Below are 9,229 nucleotides of genomic sequence, written 5' to 3' on the forward strand. Positions count from 1 at the left end.
TGTTTATGCATAGACTTTTGAATTTATGAAAATTGACATTATATTGAGCCATCACGATTGCAATTAAGTCCTTAAATTGACCACTTCTAGGGCTCTGTTGAAACTGCCATCACACTGTCATTATCTTGCCTGACCTGACCCTCATTCACAAGCAAGTGTCTTTGCCTTTTTATTATACCATCTATCAACTACAGGAATGGGAAAGCATCGCCGACACTATAAAGTAAATGAATATATTTTTGATCAGGATCACAGACTGACAGATTTTTTTATCTACAATTTTGAGAATCAGAAATCAAAAATATTCAACAGTCATTTTTATAAATTTGCTTATTGCTTGCAAATGGCAGATTGGGCATAAAACACAAATTCTCGAGAATTTGAAATAGGCACGGGCAGAGAAAAGCAAACACAAAATAAGATTAAATATAAATATTTATATTTCCAATGCCATTGATTTTTATGGAATACCATCTTGGTTTTACATGAAGGCATTCTAATAAATGTAATGCTTTGAAAATTTGGTAACGAGCTTAAGCAAAAATGTTTTCTAATAAAATGTAAAATATAAATAACCTAGTCAAATAATGTTACTAAGGCTCCAGTGGCTTAATTCCATTTCCTCGATTAAAGGGCAAATAATAAGAATATGTATTCGTTTTCATGTCTCTATATATATATTCAAAATGTTATCAAATAAACAATTTATAAAAATATAAATCCTTAAACTATTTGGATTAGCACAATGTTTAAATATTTACGGGTTATTCTCTACAACTGTTTGTTTTTAGGTTTACCTGCTTGCTGATGTGGGAGATTTCAGGCTTTCGCACCTTGTCGAGTGGCAGCTGTATTACGGCGTGGTCGCCAACAACGTTAACTGCAACGTCATTTAAGGGTTAACGTTGTCAGTTGACAATGCTGATGGCAGGCGGTTTGTTGCCACAGTCTGACTCAAAATGTCTGAGCCGGAAGGGACACCATCTAATGGCCTTGTGGCCAACACAACAAGCTGTCTGCCACCAACAAGCATACACAAATATGCCGCACTTTAAAAGTAAGTTGGCCGATTCGAGTATTTCCTGGAATTCTGACTGTCTATTTATTTTAAAACGTTGCCTTGCTGCTGCTAAGTTCTTAAAACTTGAAAGAAAAGTTTTATAAAACATAGAACAGAAAAAACAAAAATAATTTGAATTTTGCTTATATGTGCAAACTGTCCAAAGACCAATAAAGAACAGGAAATTTAATACTCTTCTGGACATACAAATTAAATATTCTTGATTTGTGATACGAAGTTTATCAAAGTTTAAAAGCTTTGAAATAACTTATATTTAATATAATATATATTTAATATAATAATAATAAACAAACGTTTTATAGGTTAATTATTATAAAGGATTTTCAGATAATAAATATTTTTTTATTAACTGTTTTTAATCTGTATAAAATCAAATAGGTGTTAAAATACAAATTTTCATAGCCTTAGCAGTTTCTCTTAAACTCAAACCTCAACCAGTGTAAAAATGCAATAAGCATTGACTGTTAGCATCGGTCCCACAAACAAAAATGTGGTTGAAGTCCACCAGCAGCAGAAGCCGCCGCAGCCGCAGCCCCAACTGTTAAAAAAGGCGGGCGGACAAGAGGCGGTTGCTGTTAAGGCTAACAAGCCGCAACAAAAGTCACGCAACATGGGCAATCTGTAGAGTTCATAAAAGTGTCAACAACTTGCCTTTGGCGAAAGCAGCGCTGCTGCGTTGCGCCGCGGCCGATCCGAATGCGGATGTTGCGTTGAACGCTGATAACGCAACGCAAAATAGCCGACATGGCCACGCCCACAACGCAAGAGTTTGCCTTGATTTGGCTAACTATTGCGCATTCGTTAGGGTCAAAGTTAAGTGCAGCCATCGCCATCCCAGCACCCAACCCATATCAGTTGTTTTCTTTTGATGCCAACCACACCGGCTGACGTATGTTTCCCTTCCTCTCAGATTTACCAGCCAACCCGGTTTGGCGTGACTATCTATTTGTTGTTTCACCTAGCACCTTAAATGTACTATGAAAATAATACATCATTTCGATGCCAGAAAAATGAGTACTTAAAGTGGAATTAGTATTAATTTAAATAAAATGCGCCATGCCATGAAATAATTTTGGTTTTAGTTTCTCAACTTCTACAAACTTCAGGCACACAAGCCAATCGATCAAAGCCCAAAAATTGAATATTATCTTTGAGTAATGTCTAAAAAAATGTTCAATTGTTCCCACAGTGCAAGAGTCGGTGTGGGTGAGTGTGTGTGGTACAGCTCAGTCGCTGGCCTTAAAACTAATCATCGTTTCCACCGTTGCCTTTATGATCCCACACTCTATTGTCTTTTGCCTTTTGCTTTCATGCTGCGCGACATGTCCAGCTCATGCTGTTGTACTTGCTGATGCTGCTGGTGTTGTTGCGGCTCCAGTTCCCCTTGTGTGGTTGGTGCAGTGTACAACTGTTGCTATGCAGCCGAGTGCTGGATGGTATGTCTACTTATACCCTATAGGTGAAGGGGTTTTTAGAGACCATACCACCAGGAGATTTGTATTTATAATTTGAGGCTGAGACAGATCAAGTAAGTTTAACTTGCACATCCAAAAGTAATTCTTACTCAGTATTCTTGCACATATTTAGATATTTATAAGAGTTGGGCAAATCGATTAGGATACACACATCGATATTAATTTACTATTTTGATATCTATTCTACAGAACTTCATAATTTCTATATGCAAATTAAATTTAAGTGTATTTTGGGGCTTGGTACAGGATATCATTCAGTCGGTCTCCGCAACTCTCGACACTCTGGGTATAGATTTTTGTTGTTCTCCTACATGGCTCTTTGCAATCAGCAATTGTGTGTCCTTCTGTATGGCAGTGTAACATGTATCCAGTTTCCTGATTTATGCGATTTCATATATGTGCCACACATTTATGCAAAGCATGCTGTACATGCATGCCAAATGCACCAACTGCAGCAGCAACCACAAAATCTGCCACAACGCTCAACTGTGTAGCATGTGACAGAGACTTATGCGAGTTCTGTGACAACTCTGGAAATCTCTTATTCAGCTTCTCTCTCACAACCTTAGGTGCGAGTTTTAGATAAGCGTGTAAGCTCACTCTGCCACTCATTTAGTTGTTAACTCCAAGCAACCACACTCGGAGCCATGGCTTTGAATGGCGCCTCGTTAGATGACTTCTGTGTAGTTTCGGGAACTGTGAAAGGCAACAAAACATATGGTTTTTAATTAGTGAGTACTATGGGCAGCTGCCAATTAAAAGCGAACCATAGCGAACCAAAAATAAAAACCAAAAAATATAGAGAAATGCACGAACAAACAAGAAATGCAATTTTAGAAGTAATTGACTATGAGTTACTCTATAAAAAGCTATAAAATGTCGTTTTTAAAAGTGATTCTAAGATAATATATTAAATACGTCTACCGAAAAATCTACTTTCAATAGCAGAGATGTTTTAAAATACATACGCGATTAATACAGTATATTTTAAGAGACAACAATATCAACTATTTAACATTCATAACAGCTAAGTAATTAAAAAAAAAAGGTTAACTAACTCTAACCTAATTGAGAATACATTAAACTATAATTTATAAAGCCAAATCAGAATCAATGGCATCTTTAATATGCACAAATGTTGGTTTTATGTGCTACTTCAGTCCAGAGTCTCCAGTTGCCAGTTGCCCGCTCGCCAGCAGCTGTGCGAAAATTGTCATATGTAGATTTATAGTGTAAGATAAGAATAATATTTACACCGCCCAGGGGTTACCAATACACACACATGCACACGCCAAGAGAGTATATACATATATATATATATATATACAGTTATAGCGACAAAGTTGACTTTATGTCTTGGTAAATGCTTTGCAGCCCTGAAGCCAAAAACGAAGCGACAACCAAAGCTTATGGCACATTATGCCACATGACGCCCCTCAAATTACGTATGTATATATATATCTATATATATATATATAATATATGTATGTATATATAGCTAGCTGGAGACTTTTGGCCATTGGGCAAAAAGACTATTCGCCGCCCAAACACTTGGCTAGTTTCACATTTAATGTTGAACTTAATATCAAAACTGGACACTTTGATCATAGCTGGCGATTAGATTTTCTGCTTGTTTATGTTTCCAGCTTTTGCCACTGGAGGCAAGGGAGTGTGTGTGTTATCATAGGATATGCAGTGTCTGCTATGCTAGAAGGCATACTTATACAGCAGAGTGTTGTTGTGCACGTTGAAGATATTGGTTTTTAATATTGAATTACGGCTGCAACTGTTGGTGTACGATATGGGAACGTTGGGTAAGGGGTAGCGGTGTTACGATATTTGATGAGGCTGACTAAGCGGCCAGATCCCTTCTTCAGCTGGCTGTTAATTATCGGGAGAAGCGAGCAATCAACACGCGAAAATGGATTGTGTTTACTCTCGTAATAATCGCTGTGGCTGACTCAGTTCAGATTACCAAATAAATTCGTTCAGCGTCTGCTGCCCAACAATTTTAAAACAACAAACGACACCTACACTTTGAAAAAAATATGCACACTAAAATTTTGCAAGTCACCAAGAAACTCACAAAATTGTTCTAGTTGCATAAAAATTTTGTTGTATTATTTTCAGTTTATTTCTGTTTTAATTAATAAGCTATCTTAAATATTGTAAAATATTTGTGTTCAATAATTTTAATAGCACAATAAAAAACACAAGCAACTAAAAATAGTCTTATTTAAGAGTTCTGGTCAACAGATTTTTTTGAGTGCAGGCAGGCAGCCGGGCAGTAAGTTGGCTGAAAAGTGGAGCGTTGTCGTTGTCGGGAGGCGGCCAATTGGCGCCATTTATTTACTTGTTTGTTTCAACTTCCGTTCATTGCCACGCCACAAAAAGTGTGAGCTTGGGCTACCTACTGAACCTTCCTTGCCCCTCTCTGCCCATCCTGCTCGCATTTCCGTTGCCATTAGCCAACAAACTTCATTTGTCATCTCATTTTTCTGCACGCTCGACAGTTTTCCTTTTGCCGCGCATCGAAATTTATGTAAACGGACATTCGCTTGCTCGTTCCATCCCCATCCCCATACTTGTCCGCAGGACACTGGACCAGCACATGGACATGGACAGCTCGTTGTTACGGCGCTCAGCCATTGCCCATCGTTGCGGTTATGATGACATAAAGCCGCCACTGATAATACCCAAAAGGGCAAAACAAGCCAATCGTTGCTGAAATAGCAGCAGCAGACGTAGCAGTATCAGCGGGAATAAAAAAAAAAAATAGAAAAAACAATTCGCACTGGCGATTGGGATCTGTGTGCGCGGGCGACATAATCGTCCTTAGCGGGTTGTCCTCGCAGCCGGAAACGGAACCTTAAATGCGCCTCGCCGGCAGCTCCTCAAACCCTCCACGGCCCCTACGCCCTCCTTGGCCCCCTGCTCGGAGCACGTGCAGCGGAAATAACATGCTGTGATTTAAGACTTCATTTTGTCGGCGCCTGGACGCTGCTCCTCCTGCAAGCCTTACATCTACCAAGGGACTTATAAGCATCATCACCCTCGCCAAACTGTCAGCTGGCAGTCAACAAACTTGGATTGGTTTTCCTCTTGTTATGCAGTAATTAAAAGTGCGCATCAGTTGAGAATTCTTTGCGCTTGTGTCGCACTTCTGATTTGCCTCTTGCCTAATTGAATTGCTTAATGCCGCGAAATTTCTAATTGTAATTGTATTTGGAATTGTAACTGTAGCTCAACGGAAACGGATATCGCAGTTAGACTGTTGTTCTTGTTGCAGTTTGTATTTAGCATTCAGTGAATTAATTTAATTGGAAATGCTTCGCAAAGCAACTGTTAAAATTCGCACTTTGTGAAATTTGCGCTGGCCTGCTGGGAGTTTATTACTGATATGACTTCAATATATGTAGTCAGTCGACCGAAATGGATGCTGCACAGTTAACTGAATCGGAATCAATTGGCATAAGTTCTAAGTGGAGAGTGCCTTATCTTGTGTCTCTGTTCTAATAAAACGCCTCGAATCACGAATGAACGCCTTAAAATTATACTTAACTCACAACTCTTTTCATAAAATCAATTATATGTTAAATATTTCTTATTTTGTTGTGTAAGTCAGCACAAAGTTGGGATTTTGGAAATTTTCACATAGTTAAATAGAAAATAGGAAGAAGATTTTTGTATGAAACTGATTATATTTTAATATCGGATAGGATAAAACATAAAAATATTAAAGTTGTTTATGTAAGTTTGTAATATATAAATATTTTGATGAATATCGTAGACCTTAAAAGATGAAATCATACACAAAAGTAACCCATTTAAGTTAGTTCTAGGCTAGGAAGGTTTTCGGAGAGATGAAAAGCGATCCCCATTATACCAAACCCACTTGAGTTAACTTTGGATCATTGTAAACCTGCACGGACTGCAACCCGTTCTGCTTTTCCTCGTATACCTTTACATCACTAAGCTTGAGGCCCATGCAGAGGCTTGGATCAACAAAACCAGTTGCTTTGATGTAATTTTGCTGAAGTCCGACATATTTCTGAAAATGGGAGACACCAAATCTTTTCCAGCGTAGTGACGGACAATGACAGAGGAAGTGCTGCACACAAATCGTCGTGAGTAACTGTAAACTTAGCTGCAGACCCGTAATGGGTCGTGTGCCTCCAGTGCAGTTAACCCTACTGAGTTTAAATAATTGTTCGGAGTATTTCTTTGATCGGCAAGGAGAGAAGTGAGGTGTGGCAAGTAGTGAGTAATTTCCACCTCCAAGTATTCTCTAAACAACAGTTTGCACACTTGTAGAGTTTATTTTAACTTAATTAACAGAAAGAAAATTGCTTCTAAAACAATACATGCAAAACTATTATTATGAAATTCATTGATTTCGTGCTGTACTGCACTGGTATTGGGCGTGGTCTAAACATTTTGTTTTCGGTCTTTTGAAGAGTATTACTATCAATATACCTTTGGAATTTGGTAACTCTAGCTTTCAAATTGTGTGTGAAGTATGGTTTTATCGATTTACACCATAATAATTGATATTCTGATGATTTTTGTTCGGTATTGTGAATAAAAACATGTAGTTAAATTAACTTGTGAAATATAAGTGTTTTCAAAAGTATACGTCGAGCTGAAGGTTTGATATTTATTTGAGAATTCTGGAGAATTTAACAACAACTTTCCGTACCGAATGAAATTTCTTTAAGCCTTCAACTTGCTGATATTTATAGTAGCATTGATCACAAAGGATTCATATAGGTCTTATTGTAGAACCTGGAAGATCGCTTGAATTCTTCTGTATATATGTACATATGAAGCGTATTGATAGTGTTTGTTTGCCGGTGCACTTGGCAAAATGTGATCACAGTCCATTTGAACAACTGCTTTATCTAATTCATCAGTCTTTAATGACACATTTTTGGTAAAAATTTGATAAGGAGCGAAAGGTACAAAACAAACACTAACTTTAATTGCATTGTCGCAACCGCGAATTGGGTGACATATAACATATAGTTTTATCTGCACAAAATATCACTTAATTGCAGTTTAATGGGGCTGGATGACAAATGTATCTGTGAGTGATGTTGCGAAAATTTGGCGAGGTCAAACCAACCAGTTTTAAATTATATAATCTACGTTTTTCCTTCTTTTTTTCAACAAAAAATGTTCGACAATTTTTTATTTTTAGAAATATTTGAAGCTTAACGTAATCATCAGTTATGCTGATTAACATCAAAATAGCTAAGAATTGTTTCAATATTTACAAAATAAGATATAACCATTCATATTTATTCTCGTCATTAAACATTGAATCTGACAAAAGTGGAATTGTTTTCTAATGTTGAAAATGTTATATTATAAGGGAGATTTTCGTCGAATATTAATTTTGAAACAATTTAACAAGTTTTGTAATATACAAATAGGATATAATCGATTTTTAGGTAAATATTAATGAATAATGATTTCAATTATGTTATAACTTTGGTGATTTCTTTTGATTTATTTTCACCGGTTCTTTAGCCTCAAAATAGAACTTAATGAAACCAATCTCTTCTTTTTCACTAAAACGAGCTGAAAACACGTAGAAACCCAATGGCATTGGTACTGGAATATACTTCTCATTTAACCACATGTTTCTTGCCATTAAGTGACCCTGAAAATGAGTCGAAAAAAAAAATGTTATTTAATGTAAATAGATAATATATTGATTTTACCGTAATAGGACAACTGTGATTTAAATTTGAGAATTCCTTCGAAATCTTAAAATATATCCGTCCGTACGGAATATAATTTCTATTAGATATGACGTCGCACATATTCATTGTGACATTGACAAGGAATGGATGATATCGATTGTTATAACCCTTTTTCTGGAGTTCCATCCGAACCTACTTTCAGACAAATTAATATGTTAATGTTAATATTTAACTAATATTTAGTTAACATTTTACATTTTTTTCTCACCTCAGGGTTACGTAATGGTAAAACGAGATCACAGTCCATTTGAGCAACTGCCTTATTCCAATTCACGGCCTTAAGAGAGCAGGAGATGTTTGTAATGTATTTATCATTGGATACGCACTCTATATTTGTTAGTTTATATATCACGGGCGGATCAGGGCTCTGTCAGGTTAATAACATATTAACATAATTTCATTAATTCGTCAATGTAAGTGATTTATTACCGCTTTCAAGAACTGTGCAAAGCACAGAAACACCGTCAACGTGAAATGCATTTAAAAAACTGATGACTATTTGAACTTACCTAACGGATATATTTATACTTTGAGATATTTTTAAAACATGTATTTTTAATTTCATTGATCATGATTTTATAGTAATGTGTTTTAAATTATGATGAAAGTATAATATACCACGAAATAATCAAATATATATTTTATAATTAAATGGTTGATTTAACGATAATTGAAAACAAGTGAGAACGTTACAGATGAGTTCAACCCACTGAGGAATAATGTGATAATACCATCATAGTTGGCGATGAATCTTCTGGTTGTTGTGTGGATGCGGGCCTGGAAGTAGCAAAAAGTAGTAGTAGTAATGCATTAATGCCTTAACCATTGAATAATCACTAATACACCATATTTAGCACAATTTTAGAGATTGACCCTACTGAGTTTATATAATTGTTCGGAGTATT

The 9,229-nt window shown here is 36.3% G+C and overlaps 1 protein-coding gene across 1 annotated transcript; it reads right to left on the minus strand.

Annotated features, from left to right (window-relative positions):
- Positions 1 to 6,436: 6,436 nt before the first annotated feature.
- LOC122322477 lies at positions 6,437 to 8,804 on the minus strand. Its single transcript, XM_043214770.1, has 5 exons — positions 8,754 to 8,804; positions 8,533 to 8,691; positions 8,283 to 8,456; positions 8,078 to 8,221; positions 6,437 to 6,607 (listed from the first exon to the last, which is right to left on the minus strand). Exons 1-5 carry the CDS (start codon positions 8,802 to 8,804, stop codon positions 6,437 to 6,439), a joined length of 699 nt encoding a protein of 232 aa, XP_043070705.1.
- Between the last annotated feature and the right edge of the window lie 425 nt (positions 8,805 to 9,229).

This window comes from Drosophila grimshawi, unplaced genomic scaffold (genome assembly GCF_018153295.1).
Source record: "Drosophila grimshawi isolate 15287-2541.00 unplaced genomic scaffold, ASM1815329v1 contig_311, whole genome shotgun sequence".
Lineage (NCBI taxonomy): Eukaryota > Metazoa > Arthropoda > Insecta > Diptera > Drosophilidae > Drosophila > Drosophila grimshawi.

What these genes read in the sequence shown, in the direction of transcription:
- LOC122322477 (XM_043214770.1), bottom strand. Translation starts at nt 8,804, where the DNA reads ATGCATTTCACGTTGACGGTGTTTCTGTGCTTTGCACAGTTCTTGAAA. An exon ending in ATCACAGTTGTCCTATTACG is followed by an intron (nt 8,222 to 8,282) that starts GTAAAATCAATA and finishes ACTCATTTTCAG; the next exon opens with GGTCACTTAATGGCAAGAAA. An exon ending in ATTTTGAGGCTAAAGAACCG is followed by an intron (nt 6,608 to 8,077) that starts GTGAAAATAAAT and finishes TCCCATTTTCAG; the next exon opens with AAATATGTCGGACTTCAGCA.